This window comes from Leguminivora glycinivorella, chromosome 3, assembly GCF_023078275.1.
Source record: "Leguminivora glycinivorella isolate SPB_JAAS2020 chromosome 3, LegGlyc_1.1, whole genome shotgun sequence".
NCBI classification, from domain to species: domain Eukaryota; kingdom Metazoa; phylum Arthropoda; class Insecta; order Lepidoptera; family Tortricidae; genus Leguminivora; species Leguminivora glycinivorella.
This window is the reverse complement of record NC_062973.1, coordinates 10,667,125-10,684,081: the sequence shown is the minus strand read 5'-3', so window position 1 is coordinate 10,684,081 and position 16,957 is coordinate 10,667,125. Positions and strand designations below refer to the sequence as shown.

Here is a 16,957-nt window from a genome sequence, read left to right as displayed (position 1 = left end):
GCCTCGATGTGAATTAAGGCGGTATTATATTGCATCTGGAATATCTGGATAGGTTTTTTGAATGAAAAAAAAAATAACTCAGCGCTCGAATATAAAAACTCTTCTTACTTTTCTACATTAATATATTCGTAGCGGTCATGAAAACAAATAAATTGACCAATACACAGACAATAGGTATGCCTGGGTGTCAATTAAGTCAGTATCATATTGCATCTGGAATATCTGGATAGGTTTTTTGAATAAAAATGAAAAAAGAACTCAGCGCTCGAATATAAATATTTTTCTTACTTTTCTACCTTAATATATTCGTAGCGGTCATGGAAACAAATAAATTGACAATTTATAAGCCTCGATGTTAATTGAATCGGCATAAGGTTACACCTGGATAAAACTTAGCTTCAGAATATTATCCAAGTAGTCTGGTGCCTTCTACGAGTAGAATTTTAAAACTGAAATAAAAACACATACGCTCAGCTCGAATTGAAATACCTTAGAAAACTTCTGAAGACGTTCAAAGTTCATATAAATCAATAGAGAGACAATAGGTAAGCCCCGATGTTAATTGAATTGGCATCAAACTGCATTAAGCTACATTTTATATTTAATATATTAGCATTATAAAAGTAAGAAAACAAAGCACAAATAGAAACATTTTTTCAACTTCTAAATCCCTTCAAAGCGCTCGTGTAAACCAATAGAGGCAAAATAGGTAGATTTAACATGCATTTTATAATTAATCTTAGCATTATTAAATCTACAAACATTCTCGTAACACAAATAGAAACATTTTTCAACTTCTAAATCCCTTCAAAGCGCTCGTGTAAACCAATAGAGGCACAATAGGTAGATTTAACATGCATTTTATAATTAATCTTAGCATTATTAAATCTACAAACATTCTCGTAACACAAATAGAAATCCCTTCAAAGCGCTTTAAACCAATCAAAATAGGTAGATTTAACATGCATTTTATAATTAATCTTCTAAATACAAACATTCTTAACACAAAAGCGCTCGTGTAAACCAATAGAGGCAAAATAGGTAGATTTAACATGCATTTTATAATTAATCTTACCATTATTAAATCTACAAACATTCTCGTAACACAAATATAAACATTTTTCAACTTCTAAATCCCTTCAAAGCGCTCGTGTAAACCAATAGAGGCACAATAGGTAAGCCTTGATGTTAATTGAATCGGCATCAGATTGCAGGACGCCGTCGGTGCAGTGGTAATTGTGTTACCAACAAACATGTCCGGCCTGAGAGCTCCTAATGGTGCCCATTCAATGTGACGGCTTTTTTACATACCAGCCGGCAAAGAGCGGCCAATCAGACACTCCATTTGGAGACTTTATTTTGATGATCTTCCGAGTAATAGCTTTATTTAATATTTAGTGGAGCTTTACAAAGCAATTAAGCATTTGTCTTTATTATCTGTAATTTCGACTGTAGTAGAAAGGGGTAAAGGATAAGTTTGTTTTATGAATTAAGGTGATAAACTTATAAAACTGTTTCTGCTATTCGGAATCGTTTATTGTGATTTATATCATAAAAAAATGAAAATAGGAGAAAAATTAGAATGCATTTTATTTCGAAACTAATTTTGAAGGTACTTTATTTGAATTATTTGAGTAGTATATTTTTTCATAGAAGAAATATGGACATGCAGTACCTACCTAGTTAATTCTTAATAAATACTGTTAGTAACTTTGGACTTGTTGAGTAGAGAAGAGTGAAATCCTCAATAATTAATTACCACGCAGTTTACTTTGTACAGATCTGTAACAGAATACTTTCTTTCCGATTTTAATCGGAAAGGCCAAACCACTTCTCGACTGAATGGCTTTATTGAAAAGAAATACGAAAGCACGATCTTTATCTACAATCTCGAGAGGTGCTATGAAAGACATTTGGTTTTTCTCTTATTCACTCGAATAGCGAGAACCAATTATAACTTGTAAGTAATCCTCTTATCTGAAACTCTGCGAGTCGACGCTGCCCGCCACTCTGAATATAATTCACTTTATCCATATTCAATATCAGATCGTGCGACGTCGAGCAAATAGAGCGATTCAAGTGAGAATTATTATTGGATAAAGCTCTTCTCTTTCCTCCTTGTCTATTTTCAATGTTCACTGAACCGTTATAATTTACGTGTTGTATACGATGCGACGTGTCTTCGTTATTTAAATCTTACTAGTAATATTATGATTTTGATTGGTTATTGACCATTTTAAAATTATGAAATAATTATTTCAATTTCAATTAAATGTTTTACTTGCAGAAAAAGGGTTAGTAACAGGTCTTAAAATTAGGTTAATAATTGTTCCTCCTTAATTTTTTTATGAAACAGTATTTAGTAAAAGGGCACTTGTGAATTATCAAAGAGGCACTAAGTAAATTAAAAGTAGGTACTCAACACTTTTTGATGAAAATATCAAAAACTTTTGAACAAGGCATTTGATCTCAAATGTTTCTTTATTGTTACAGCAAGCACCAAAAATACGACAAAACAAGCTCGATGAGAGCAAATAATTGCCTTAGTGGGTAACAACAATGTATTTGCTTGGCCCCATGTTGGGCGCCAGTTTTACGTGACGTGAATTTTACGGCTCTTAACCGTACTGATCTAATTTTAACGGAGTGTTAATCAAAAGTAAACGAGCATTTATCTTATATTTGCAAGATACTTGTCTATCGAAATCAATATTATAAATGCGTTACTTTGATAATAATTTTATGATATACATTGAAGAGTGCAGTTGTCTTGTTGGTAATAATTAAATAGTAAGTGTGGGTAAATATTACCTTATGTGCAAATTATAATTTCAATAATAAAACGAGAATATTCTATATGCTGGTCTGTCGTAGCATGTTGAATAATGAATAAGCATTAGTCATTTTCTGCAAAAAAAAAAATGCATACATAATATTTATTTGAAAGCGGTTATTTTATGATACTTTTAAAGTGTAACTTAAGAACTTACTGTAGAAAATGTTTGTATAGAAATTTCTTCAAAGCCAGGGGCTTGGAGCGGGAGTGGGCGCAATGATCGCTGCATGATAAGGACCAAGTATGGCCGTATCTCACGGCCCGCATTCCAAAACGAAATGTTCCAGCAAGCATCACTTATTGATTTCACCTATAAAAATATAATAAATTTGTTATCTTACTGATAATGATGTAAATTTATGCATAGTTTATGTTTAAGTCTAATTTTGTCACATCTAAGTTTATTTTAGAAGTGAGCTTGATATCTATTTCTAGGATAACGTAAGCGATAAAGAACAACAAAGTCCTCATATTGCCTCCAAATCTAGACCAAATAACGCAGAAAAAATCGATTCCAATATATACATTGCTGCTGGGAATTTTTTCAAAAATCCATTATGGGGTGAAAATTAAGAGTAACTCAAAAACACCTCTTAATTAATGATAACAACAGGGACCGGCCCGCTATCCCTTATACGGGGTTTTGTATGGGTATTTCGTTAGGCTTAACTTACCCTACCCTTTTGACGCGATACCCTTTCATTTTGCTTTTAAAGCCCTAACGAAAGCGCTTACCTAAAATAGCCCAATACCCTTTCAAAACCCTTATCATCGGCTCAGCCTAACGCCATAAGGGTAAGCCTTATATTGGGTTTTATTTGCTTTCCCTTATAGCATATCGTGCGAGTTTAAATCCTGTACCTCGCTCATAAAGCACACATTACTCCGAACGAAATAACATACGATCGTTACCTACGGTGGCACTGTGTGTGATATTTGCGCGTTTCTGTTTGATGGAAATGGCTGTAGATAAAATAAGGTTCAATTTTCAATACCAAATACTTATAGTTATGATAGGCTCCTTCTTTGCTCAGGTGTAACACAGGCAAACGCTGCTTTTTAGGGTTCCGTAGTCAACTAGGAACCCTTATAGTTTCGCCATGTCTGTCTGTCCGTCCGTCCGTCCGTCCGCGGGTAATCTCAGTAACCGTTAGCACTAGAAAGCTGAAATTTGGTCCCAATATGTATATCAATCACGCCAACAGAGTGCAAAAATAAAAAATGGAAAAAAAAAATATTAGGGTACCCCCCCTACATGTAAAGTGGGGGCTGATAATATTTTTCATTCCAACCCCAACGTGTGATATATTGTTGGATAGGTATTTAAGAATGAATAAAGGGTTTACTAAGATTGCTTTTTGATAATATTAATATTTTCGGAAATAATCGCTCCTAAAGGAAAAAAAGTGCGTCCCCCCCCTCTAACTTTTGAACCACAAGTTTAAAAAATATGAAAAAAATCACAAAAGTAGAACTTTGTAAAGACTTTCTAGGAAAATTGTTTTGAACTTGATAGGTTCAGTAGTTTTTGAGAAACATATGGAAAACTTCGGAACCCTACACTGAGCGTGGCCCGACACGCTCTTGGCCAGTTTTTTTTATCGGACTTGTCTTGATGAGTACCCGAAGTCTAGCTGATGCTGAACCCTGGCTGCACCTAGGGGAACTCGGGTTTAGTGTAATACAGGCAAACGCTGATTTCGTCATCGGACTTGTCTTGATGAGTACTCGAGTGAGCAGTACCCGAAGTCCAGCTGATGCTGAACCCTGGCTGTACCTAGGGGAACTCGGGTTTAGTGTAACACAGGCAAACGCTGGTTTCGACATCGGACTTGTCTTGATGAGTACTCGAGTGAGCAGTACCCGAAGTCCAGCTGATGCTGAACCCTGGCTGCACCTAGGGGAACTCGGGTTTAGTGTAACACAGGCAAACGCTGTTTTCGTCATCGGACTTGTCTTGATGAGTACTCGAGTGAGCAGTACCCGAAGTCCAGCTGATGCTGAACCTTGGCTGCACCTAGGGGAACTCGGGTTTAGTGAAACACAGGCAAACGCTGTTTTCGTCATCGGACTTGTCTTGATGAGTACTCGAGTGAGCAGTACCCGAAGTCCAGCTGATGCTGAACCCTGGCTGCATCTAGGGGAACTCGGGTTTAGTGTAACACAGGCAAACGCTGTTTTCGTCATCGGACTTGTCTTGATGAGTACTCGAGCGAGCAGTACCCAAAGTCCAGCTGATGCTGAACCCTGGCTGCACCTATGGGAACTCGGGTTTAGTGTAACACAGGCAAACGCTGTTTTCGTCATCGGACTTGTCTTGATGAGTACTCGAGTGAGCAGTACCCGAAGTCCAGTTGATGCTGAACCCTGGCTGCACCTAGGGGAAATCGGGTTTAGTGTAACACAGGCAAACGCTGTTTTCGTCATCGGACTTGTCTTGATCAGTACTCAAGTGAGCAATACCCAAAGTCCAGCTGATGCAGAACCCTGGCTGCACCTAGGGGAACTCGGGTTTAGTGTAACACAGGCAAACGCTGTTTTCGTCATCGGACTTGTCTTGATGACTACTCGAGTGAGCAATACCCAAAGTCCAGCTGATGCTGAACCCTGGCTGCACCTAGGGGAACTCGGGTTTAGTGTAACACAGGCAAACGCTGTTTTCGTCATCGGACTTGTCTTGATGAGTACTTGAGTGAGCAGTACCCGAAGTGTAGCTGATGCTGAACTCTGTTTGCACCTAGGGGAACTCGGGTTTAGTGTAACACAGGCAAACGCTGTTTTCGTCATTGGACTTGTCTTAATGAGTATTTGGGTGAGCTGTACCCGAGATAGAGCTGATGCTGAAACCTGGCTGTACCTAGGGGAACTCGGGTTTGGTATAACATAGGCAAACTCTGTTTGCGTCATCGGACTTGTCTTGACGAGGACTTGGGTGCGCAATAGCCAAGACAGCGTTGTAGCTGAGCCCTGGCGGTATCTAGGGCAACTCTGGTTTCGGTGCATTATAATATAGAAATATTTCATGCAATGTCAAGTTAGGCATGAAACATAATATTAACTGAACAAAAATCCTACCAGAAGTGAATATTAACATCAAGTAGTTAGAACAAATTTATTAATTTGCCATACATAAAACACTTTATTTATGTCTAAAAAAAATACGTATGTATATCCATTTGAATATCAAAATTAAGTACAGTCGATTTCACTAATAGTAACACAGGGAATAAAGAGAATACTGGAGTTCCAAGCGTCCATAGACTGCGGTAACTATTTACTATCAGACGGGCTGTATGCTTGATTGCCACCAGAAAAGTATTTCTGTTTCAAACGATCTTCATAGAATTTACAACAATCAACAGAAATAGTTTGACAGATTCTATGGTACTACTCAACTCAACCAAGTAGCAGTCATAAAGACGAGTCTAAGATATTTCACACGAAACATACTATGAACAGAAAACAGCGTTTATTTATATTGCACCGAACCTGAGTTCCCCTAGGTACCACCAGGTCTCAGCTACAGCACTGGCTTGGGTACTGCGCACCCAAGTCCTCATAAAGGCAGGGCCTATAACGGAAACCGGGTTTGTCTATATTGCACCAAACCTAAGTTCCCCTAGGTACAGCCAGAGTTCAATATCAGCTTTACCAGTACTCATCAAGACAAGTCCGCTGACAAAAACAGCGTTTACCTATGTTGCACGAAACCCGAGTTCCCCTAGGAATAGCCAGGGTTCAGCATCAGCTCTACCTTGGTTACTGCTCACTCAAGTACTCATCAAGACAAATCCGATGACGAAAACAGCGTTTGCCTATGTTGCACGAAACCCGAGTTCCCCTAGGAATAGCCAGGGTTCAGCATCAGCTCTACCCTGGTTACTGCTCACTCAAGTACTCATCAAAACAAGTCCGATGACGAAAACAGCGCTTGCCTATGTTACACCAAACCCGCGTTCCCCTGGGAAAAGCCAGGGTTCAGCATCAGCTCTACCTTGGTTACTGCTCACTCAAGTACTCATCAAGACAAGTCCGATGACGAAAACAGCGCTTGCCTATGTTACTCCAAACTCGCGTTCCCCTAGGAATAGCCAAGGTTCAGCATCAGCTCTACCTTGGTTACTGCTCACACAAGTACTCACCAAGACAAGTCCGGTGAAGAAAACAGCGCTTGCCTATGTTACTCCAAACCCGCGTTCCCCTGGGAAAAGCCAGGGTTCAGCATCAGCTCTACCTTGGTTACTGCTCACTCAAGTACTCACCAAGACAAGTCCGGTGAAGAAAACAGCGCTTGCCTATGTTACTCCAAACCCGCGTTCCCCTGGGAAAAGCCAGGGTTCAGCATCAGCTCTACCTTGGTTACTGCTCACTCAAGTACTCATCAATACAAGTCCGATGAAGAAAACAGCGTTTGCCTATGTTGCACGAAACCCGAGTTCCCTTAGGAGTAGCCAGGGTTCAGCATCAGCTCTACCTTGGTTACTGCTCACGCAAGTACTCATCAAGACAAGTCCGATGACGAAAACAGCGCTTGCCTATGTTACTCCAAACCCGCGTTCCCCTAGGAATAGCCAGGGTTCAGCATCAGCTCTACCTTGGTTACTGCTCACTCAAGTACTCATCAAAACAAGTCCGATGACGAAAACTGTTTGCCTATGTTAAACCAAACCCGCGTTCCCCTGGGAAAAGCCAGGGTTCAGCATCAGCTCTATCTTAGGAACTGCTCACCCAATTAACTCATCAAGGCGAGTTGGATGACGAAAACGGCTTGTTTTTATGTTGGCAATTAACGTTTTCAATGTGTAATGTTAATGGTTAATTGTATTGATTTTCGGCCAACACTGTATATTTACATGCATACATACATATTTACATAATTATAGCCTGTCAACCAAATCTTGGCAGTAGCAATGTACATCAAACTAAAGTATGGTATCCCTATGAAACGAACAAAAACCAGCAATGTACGTCGAACAGCCACAGATTTTTTTTTTTTCAAGGGGCTCGCTCCTTCCTTACGAATTAGATAATGTATTAAAAAGGGACGGATATGTGCTAGTTATTTCTCTTTTTGGTAGGGTGGAGATTTCCACAGATAAGATACAAATGACACTCGAATTTCCACCGATTTTCAAAACTAGTGTTGCTAGCCCGCGATTTTTCAAATTTGCCGCCTTTTTCTAGTGACAAGATTTGGTTGACGGTCTATATATTCATACATACATACCTACATACATTCATACGTACGAACGTACATACTGATCTATGGGCGACGATGATCATTTACCATCAGGCGATCCATCAGTTCCTTGTCTCCCAGTTCATTAAAAATAATTTCTAGCCGTGTTCTACTTTTATCCAATGAAAACATGTTTCGTTGCAAAATTAAAAATGAGGCGCATAGTGCGGAGTGGCAACAGCGCATTTTCCTTCCTGTTCTTACAATAGCTTAGATTCATAATCCTGTCTCTTTTACGCAAGGCTCGACTACGCTTTAACAAAAGGGAAAGCCTTATAAATAGCGCTTAAAATAAGGGTAACCCTTATTAAAGGCTTGCAAGCCGTATCGGATAGCGCTAAGCCAATGCACAGGGCTAGCTTTATTGTTTTGCTTAGTTTTTTGTAAGGGCTAGTCAAATGAATGGGCTTGCAGTTCGAAAGGGAGAGTCTCTCGATTGGGTCGTCCTTACGTTAGGGATTCCCAATGAAAGGCTTGTAGCGCGGAAGGGGTTGTCCGGTCCCTGGATAACAATATTGAATTATATGCCTGGTTTCATTTATCGCCCTTATTACGTTTACGCGCTGTATACAACTTAATTTTGCCCAAAATTTTGTTTAATTATTGTTCTTTCCACCATCGATATTATTTTAAATTTACAAACACTTCGTTGTTCTTTTCATTCGTCGATATTATTTCTTTACAAACACATTTTTCGTATCTAGTGCTTACTTTTAATCCCAGAAAGGTGCACAAATAGCACGGAATGAACACTAACGTGACTGTTGCAACACAAAGCAATACTAGTATAGCATTGAATTCCCCCTCGTCCAATTTCTGAAAAGAAAATTAAATATTAATCAACTGTGCCGTGTTCGGAATATTTTATTCCGATCTTGAAAGTTAGACTTTTTCAGCTCAGAATATCTAATCTTGGAATGCGAGAAATCACTTACGATGCGATTTACGGAGCGATTCTAAGTTTAAGACAGTGTTTTGAGACACTTATGTAGTTCAAATCGGATATGTCAGTGACATTTTGTTTGTAAGTACCTAGTAATTTTATTTATGACACTGACATATCCGATTCATATCGCATCTAGAACTAATGTCTATCTTAACATTTTATTTTAATAAAGTGAGTATTTAGGGAGTGAAGCTTTTTCAACATATTCAAATATATATTCAGTTTTTTTACTCAAAAAACAATATTTGAAACTTATATAATCTGAAGTAAAAGGCTTTCCCTATATTTTAATTCTATAAATACAAAATGTCGCGAATAATAAAGATTTTGTAACAAGTTTAAGATTGAATTACCTCGGCGGTACAGTAGGCTGTCAAGCAGACCACAGGGCCACAAAGTTTTTGCTCAAACATTAATAATTTCTTGTAAACACCAGCGTAAGCCTCCATCAAACTGTGAAATGTGTTACATTTATCTTAGAAGTATTTTTAAGCCCGATGTTCATTAAATCAGGAGGCGAGAGTGTTCTTGGGGCATTCCACGAGATTGTCGCTTACGACATGCTTTTGCCTTGTGTGGCAGCTATTTCAATCAAATCCGTAAAGCTCGAGAAAATACTGCCAAGTCAAGACACAACTTAAGCCTCCGCCACACGGGCGCGTTTCGAGAGCGTCGGCGTCGCGTCAGCGGAGCGACACGCCGGCGTGACGCCCGCAGGCGGCCGGCGTCACGCCGGCAGGCGGCCGGCGTGTCGCCCGCCGGACGCTGGCGGGAAGCGCGCGATGCGCGCGCAATCGGCTCATGATCTGAGCGATAAGGATAGCGATAGGGATAGCGATAGCGACAGCGACAGCGACAGCGACAGCGACAGCGACAGCGACAGCGACAGCGACAGCGACAGCGACAGCGATAGCGATTGCGATTGCGATCGCTATCGCTATCGCTATCGCAATCGCAATCGCAGTCGAATTATATGTAGAGTCGAATTATATGTAGAGTCGAATTATATGTAGAGTCGAATTATATGTAGAGTCGAATTATATGTAGAGTCGAATTATATGTAGAGTCGAATTATATGTAGAGTCGAATTATATGTAGAGTCGAATTATATGTAGAGCCGAATTATATGTAGAGCCGAATTTATGTAGAGCCGAATTTATGTAGAGCCGAATTTATGTAGAGCCGCATTTATGTAGAGCCGAATTTTATGTAGAGTCGAATTTTATGTGGAGTTACTCGTGAGTAGAGAGATATGCCCTTGTTCAAGTGCTAGAGACACTATTCTAAGACAGTCTGTCATAAGTTTCAGATGGAAGACGACCCAGAGGTGCCGCTATCGCTATCGCTATCGCTATCGCTATCGCTATCGCTATCGCTATCGCTATCGCTATCGCTATCGCTATCGCTATCGCTATCGCAATCGCTATCGCTATCGCTATCCCTATCGCTATCCCTATCTCTCTTTTTCAACCCCTTCATCCCTTTTTTTCGAAATAAAAATTAGCCTATGTTCTGTCTCATGGTCTAAAGATTGTCTGTTCCAAATTTCATCAAAATCGGTTGCGTGGTTTAAGCGGGAAAGTGTAACAGACAGACAGACAGACAGACAGACAGACAAACAGACAGACAGACAGACAGACAGAGTTACTTTCGCATTTATCTTTCTACGTTCGAATTCATGATGCCGCAAATCCGTCCGATCGCAACGCGCGCTGTGTTATGTGTGACTGCACAAGCGTTCCGAGGGCGGACCGCTCGCGATGCGCCGGCGCGACGCCGGCGGAGCGCTCTGCCAACGCGCAGAAACAGCGCGCGTTCAGCTCGCGTGCCACTAAGCTGACGCAACGCTCTCGAAACGCGCCCGTGTGGCGGAGGCTTTAGTTTTCTTAGCGTCTTCAGAAGTATTAGAAGAATTGCATGTCGTAAGCGACATTCTAGTGGAATGCTGTCTTACGTGTACATGGAGTGATGTTGCGAGACAATTTCCCTCATCCTGTATTTAATTAGCTGTGCGTAGTGCACTTTCTCTTCTTCGCTGGTGGCCGGGTGGACGTCCTGCAAAAGATCTTGGATAGCCCAAATCACCAAATCGGCTTTTGTTGCGATTTGCCTCACCCATACCACTTGGGTTTGAATCATAACTGTAAATAAGTATATTTTTGAGTTTGAGATTTTACATTCGTTTTATTTGATGCCCTTTTATTTTATTGATATTGCAAGCTAAAATATGTATACGTAAGCTTAAAGGCGACCGATACTATACCAGTATTTTGTTGACTGTGATTAGTTGATTACCTGAGTCTAACAATATAAATGGAACATGGAACACCAAATCGTAAAATGAGATATAAATGTTTTTTTTTCTCTTTGTATATTTTCCTTTCATGTGCGTGTTTTCGAATAAATTATTTCTATTCTATTCTAAATGAACAGTTATAAAAGTACTCACAAACATAGTTGTACGCATACATTACAAAGCAGAAATTGGAAAAGTTCAAGGCTATTTCATAAATAGGCGTTTTTCCAAAGTCGAGGTCATAGAACCAAAAGGGAACTAGTAACGGTCTCTGGCTGCCGTCGCCAGGGGTTCTCGTCATGAAGTAGAAAAGGAGGGACACCAGAGCGAAGGAAACCATGCCAACTGCTATACCGAACGTGAATATTACGGAGCATAGGGATACTTTCCATGTTTCCAGTTGGTTTTGGAAGAATCTCTCCCTGTAAAGTGATAAATAAGTTATTTATTAGTAAAAAATAAAGTGGTGTTCCATTTCGGAATAACCAAAATGATCTATTATCAGCGAATAACAAAGGATTATGCTTTTTATACTATAAAATGGAACGAACCAATTATTTATCCTCTAAATCGGAACATAGTTTGATGGGAGCACCTATTATTAAGTTTTTTTGTGTATTCATGTAATTAGTAATCCTATTTTTTAATTTCTTAGAACAGTGTTCTGCTTTTTCAAATTGTAAAATTTGTAAAAAGTAGTAAGTTTTATTTGTTCATCATCCTCCTTGCGTTATCCCGGCATTTGCCACGGCTCATGGGAGTCTGGGGTCCGCCTAGTTTACGAAAGCGACTGCCATCTGACCTTCCAACCCGAATGGTAAACTAGAACTTATTGGAATTAGTCCGGTTTTCTCGCGATGCTTTCCTTCACCGAAAAGCGACTGGCAAATATCAAATGACATTACGCAGATGAATTCGGAAGAACTCATTGTATTGGTGCGAGCCGGGGTTCGAATTCGAACCCGTGACCTCCGGAGCGAAAGTCGCAGGTACTTACCGCTAGGCTACCAGCGCTTCGCTATCAGTAGCAAATCGTCACTACTTTGAAGAAAACCCGTATCTTCTTCAGTCAGTGAAAAGAAAAATGTAGTAACTATGTAGGGGGTGCATATAGAGTTACTACGTTTCAACTTTGAGTACCAGTGTGAGATACGAGATTTTTTCAAAGTAGTGACGAAATGTTATTTGTAATGAAGATCAAAAGTTCCCGATACAGGATTACCTGTACTTAACTCCTTCAGTACACACATATCGGAAATCCTCTCTCAGAACCCTCAAGAAACAATGATAGTGTTTCTTATCAAGTTGTGTGCAGGTAAGAATCAGGCACTTGTACATGAGCACGATACAATACACGCCAGCCTCGGTCGTGATTGAGATATCGAGTAAGGCAATGCCATGAAAAGTTGAGATGGCCGCAAAAACAACGGCCACTGATGCGTCGAATACGTTTACCGCGAGAGACAAGTAACTGTTGGGTAGAAATTTTAAATTAATATTAATTTTGTTCGATAAAATGTGTGATTATAAAACTACATAATTTTGTTAGAAACAATGATATAATATATAATAAGGTTGTCTATGATTTTGATCGTTATTCATTATAGTACACAGTAACTATATTTTTTACTGGACAGACTACTTAAATTTATGAAATTTGGCGTTTATAGATTTTGTAAAAAACATACAGGGTGCGAGAAAAAGGTCAATTGTCAACCGATCTCATTCCTATCAAGAATCAAAAGCTTGAATGGGACAAAAAAAATTGGGCAAGAAAATCTACAAATCGAGAAAAACGTGTTCCATACAATTTATATGGAAAAACTTTTGATCCTCGATACTACTAAAATTAATCAGCAAACCATATTTTATTTTATTAATTTAATTCTATAAACAAAACTAAACGAGACATTTACATTATAAAAAAAGCTCAATTATAACTATACACACATACCTCCATTTCGGTATCGGTTCGTCTATTACAGTAAACGCTTTCAAAATAAAATAAAACGTCGGATGAAACTTGTATGGGTGAACCTGCCCAGTTGAATAGTCGAAATCATCTTTGTTGTAAAGTCGTTTCAGTTTTTCTAGCATGGTTGCGACTGGTTGATATCAGCAACAGGGAAAAAGTGATAAAGGAATACGAGCTGGTGGCTAATTCTGTATACGATTTAGTATTGCTATCGTTTTTACCATGGACATTCTTCCGTTCTCTTTCTTTCTTAACCTTTTTCCCATTTACTTAGGGGTTAACCTTTGTGTACCTAGTCCCTTTCCTCCATAATCCATGATAAATCAGCAATTCCCGAAAAATTTGTACATTTGGATCACGTCTCCGATTTTCATAAAAATTGATAGGCTGCTGGAGTCCATGATGCTGAGCAAGATCCACTAGATTTCCCAAAATGTCCTAGATAGTTTGTATGAAACTTTCTTTTTTCTTACCGAAAATGTAGGTATAGAAATCTGGTAACAAAAAAGGAAGTTGCTCAAATAATTTTAAATTCAATTCAATTGTTAGTAAAAAACATCAGTACAATAGTACAATAAGAGTTTTGAATGATTCACGGTTATTTTCATTAGACTTATATTGACCGGGATATAGACCGTGATTACCTTTTTGATTTTTGTCGAGCTCCCGATATTTCGACGCAGTTGCATGTTGTTTTCCGTGAACATGATGCATGCAACTGCGTCGAAATATCGGGAGCTCGACAAAAATCAAAAAGGTAATCACGGTCTATATCCCGGTCAATATAAGTCTAATAGTACAATATCATTGTAGGTAGGTATGATTTAAATTCGAGTATGGTGACTTCATACATTTTATATGGTAACATTTCTGGCATGTTCAAATAAATTATATAATATATGTGAGATCTTGAGAAGAATTTAATTTTCGTTTATGAATTTCTCAGTTTGAATATTATCAAAGCTATACTTCAGCAAAATTTTATTCAAATTCATCGGCGAATGACTATCGCTTATAAGTAAATTTAATCGACGTTCTTATACATAAAAACGTATACCTAGCAGTGGCGGCTGGTGAAAATTTCTGCTAGGCAACACTGGGCAAAAAGAAACCTACCTTAACATTAATAAGTACTTTACTAGTAATCAATTTTAGGCAAGCCGTTGGGAATCGGCTTGTATGTGCCAGCCGGTGGGAATCGGCTTGTATGGGCCAGCCGCTCGCTGCTGATACCTAGTAAAATTATAAGCTACTTGCTGATACGAATTTGAGACTTATTAGCTCAGAAAATACACATTGGATACCAAACAAAACGATAACACCTCAACACTACACGTAATACGGTATTCGCTTTTATCATTTCCACTGAATTTTACTAGCTTTCTACTCTTTTATTAGGTGTTCTTATCCGGTTCATAATTTCGAGGTTCAAATTACATGGTATTTGCGGAGACGCCGCGAGCGATGTCGCCTGCTAAGTAGTTATGGAAACGAGCACCCTTGACTCGGTTTATGGTTGATTGAAAATATACTTTAACTTCATAGAAATCGCGAAGCGTCTGGTTGAGGTAACTGGTGACCGAAGAGCTGGCGACTTCTTCGCACAACATTTCCTCGCTGTATCGCATGCTGATAAGCATTGCGATACAGCGAGGAAATGTCGCCAGTATCTAAAATAGGCCTTGTACCAAGGTACAATGCCTCAAGGGCCTATTTTAGACCTTAGCTAGCTTTTAAGTTTAGTCTTAGTTTCTTATATAATTATGTAAATATTATTATGTTCTTTTACTTTATTATTAATCTCAGTATTTATTTTCCTTCTTAGGCTAGGTATTTTTATAATATGATTATAAAAGTAAAATACAAAACGACTTACAAAACAATACAAAATATATAAACACATTATAAAAAACCTAACCTAGGGTGCCGCCAGCAGCGGGGCAGGGCCCAAGCTGCCGGTGGTTAGGGCCGCAGAGAGAGGAACCGTCGAACTATCCGCGCCGTGTCCAAGATCACCGCCTTCTGCATAATATACTTCTGCCTTATTAATATTATTATGGTTTTTAAAACTTTATTAATTTATTTACATGAACATGTTTACATAATTATGTAAGTATCTAACTGAGATTATACTTAAAAGGGTCTCATGGGGTCCCTGAGCGAACAAGTTTTTTACAGAAATCGCAAAGCGTCCTGTTGAGGTAACAACGATTTTGATAACCCTGTGCAAGGGTCAAGTAGGTAAACATCATGATTTCTTCTTAGATTTTGTCGTATCAAAGTTTCGTCATCGGTGAGACTGTCTAAATCCTAGCCCACATGCATAACTTGGTATGGTATGACAATAACGAATATTTTTTTAAATTACATTTTAATATTATTATACGAAAGCCTATAGAACAATTATAAAAGCGCCATTTATTTAGTGATTTCATTTTATTAATTATATTTCATCTAGCCAGAGGGTGAGGGTGGCTAGATGGCGGGATGATTTGCATAGGGGGGCCGGCGGAAACTGGATGCATAAAGCAGCAGACCGGGTTCTGTGGCGTACCTTGGGGGAGGCCTACCTATGTCCAGCAGTGGACTGCAGCGGGCTGATGATGATGATGAGTTATATTTATTAAAATAAATATAACTTGATATGGTATGACAATAACGAATATTTTTTTAAATTACATTTTAATATTATCATACGAAAGCCTATAGAACAACTATAAAAGCGCCATCTAGTAATTTCGTTTTATTAATTATATTTATGAAAATAGATATATTATTTTAATATACATATATACAGGATGGAAGAATCGAATGCCACATGGATGGCAACTACCTTAAATATTGTAAATAGCACATTTTGTGTAAGGGAGACTTTCCTTTGTTTTTAAAAACAATAAATTCTGCATTTAAGGATTTATGAAAAATCGCTTGCCTCAGTCGGGACTCGAACCGGTCAAATGTGACAAAAAATAACTGCTTGAAAATTGAATGCAGTTACACAACTCAACTAGAATTGCATGAGGCAGGAAAACGGAAGTTATGACTCCGTTCATCTGCGCTTTATTTCCGATGTAAAATCAGAGCAATTTTGCTCAAGTAACGTTAATATGCCATCAGAAATATCGTAATAAAGAAGTAATATATCAATGTTTGTATTAAACTCTGTCAGATTTTTATGAAAGTTACCTAATATGTATAGTGGATTGTGTCCCAAGGGAACAACATTGAATCCTGAACGAAACAAAGGGTTCTACAATTGCTCTCATGTGACACATAATGTTTTTCACATAATCTATGAGGACATCATTGGTGTTCTAAAATTTATTCCATCTACATAGTAATGTATAAATAAAATAAAAAATGTAAAATCAGCAGTCTATTTCGATTTATAGAAAAAATGTTTTAATGAACACAAAAATACCCTTTTCGTAAGTTTAAGCAGGGAGAATAGTTTTATTTTGATCGCTCCAAACGTGGTAGAAATATCGCCTGTCCGATGGCGTTGTAAAAACATATCATTGGCGATTATACATAAAATATACATAAGGTACAGCGGGGCAAATCTCGACTGGGGGGGGTCAATTATAACTGACCCATGCATAACCGCCGCACACGCCTGCCATATATAACCGGTAGACACTCTATTTAATAATATACAAACATTG

The 16,957-nt window shown here is 38.6% G+C and overlaps 1 protein-coding gene across 1 annotated transcript; it reads right to left on the bottom strand.

Annotated features, from left to right (window-relative positions):
* Positions 1 to 2,853: 2,853 nt before the first annotated feature.
* LOC125224800 lies at positions 2,854 to 13,417 on the bottom strand. Its single transcript, XM_048128260.1, has 8 exons — positions 13,272 to 13,417; positions 12,540 to 12,788; positions 11,471 to 11,739; positions 10,976 to 11,162; positions 9,375 to 9,474; positions 8,787 to 8,891; positions 2,991 to 3,146; positions 2,854 to 2,907 (listed from the first exon to the last, which is right to left on the bottom strand). Exons 1-8 carry the CDS (start codon positions 13,412 to 13,414, stop codon positions 2,854 to 2,856), a joined length of 1,263 nt encoding a protein of 420 aa, XP_047984217.1. The 5' UTR covers positions 13,415 to 13,417.
* Positions 13,418 to 16,957: the final 3,540 nt, after the last annotated feature.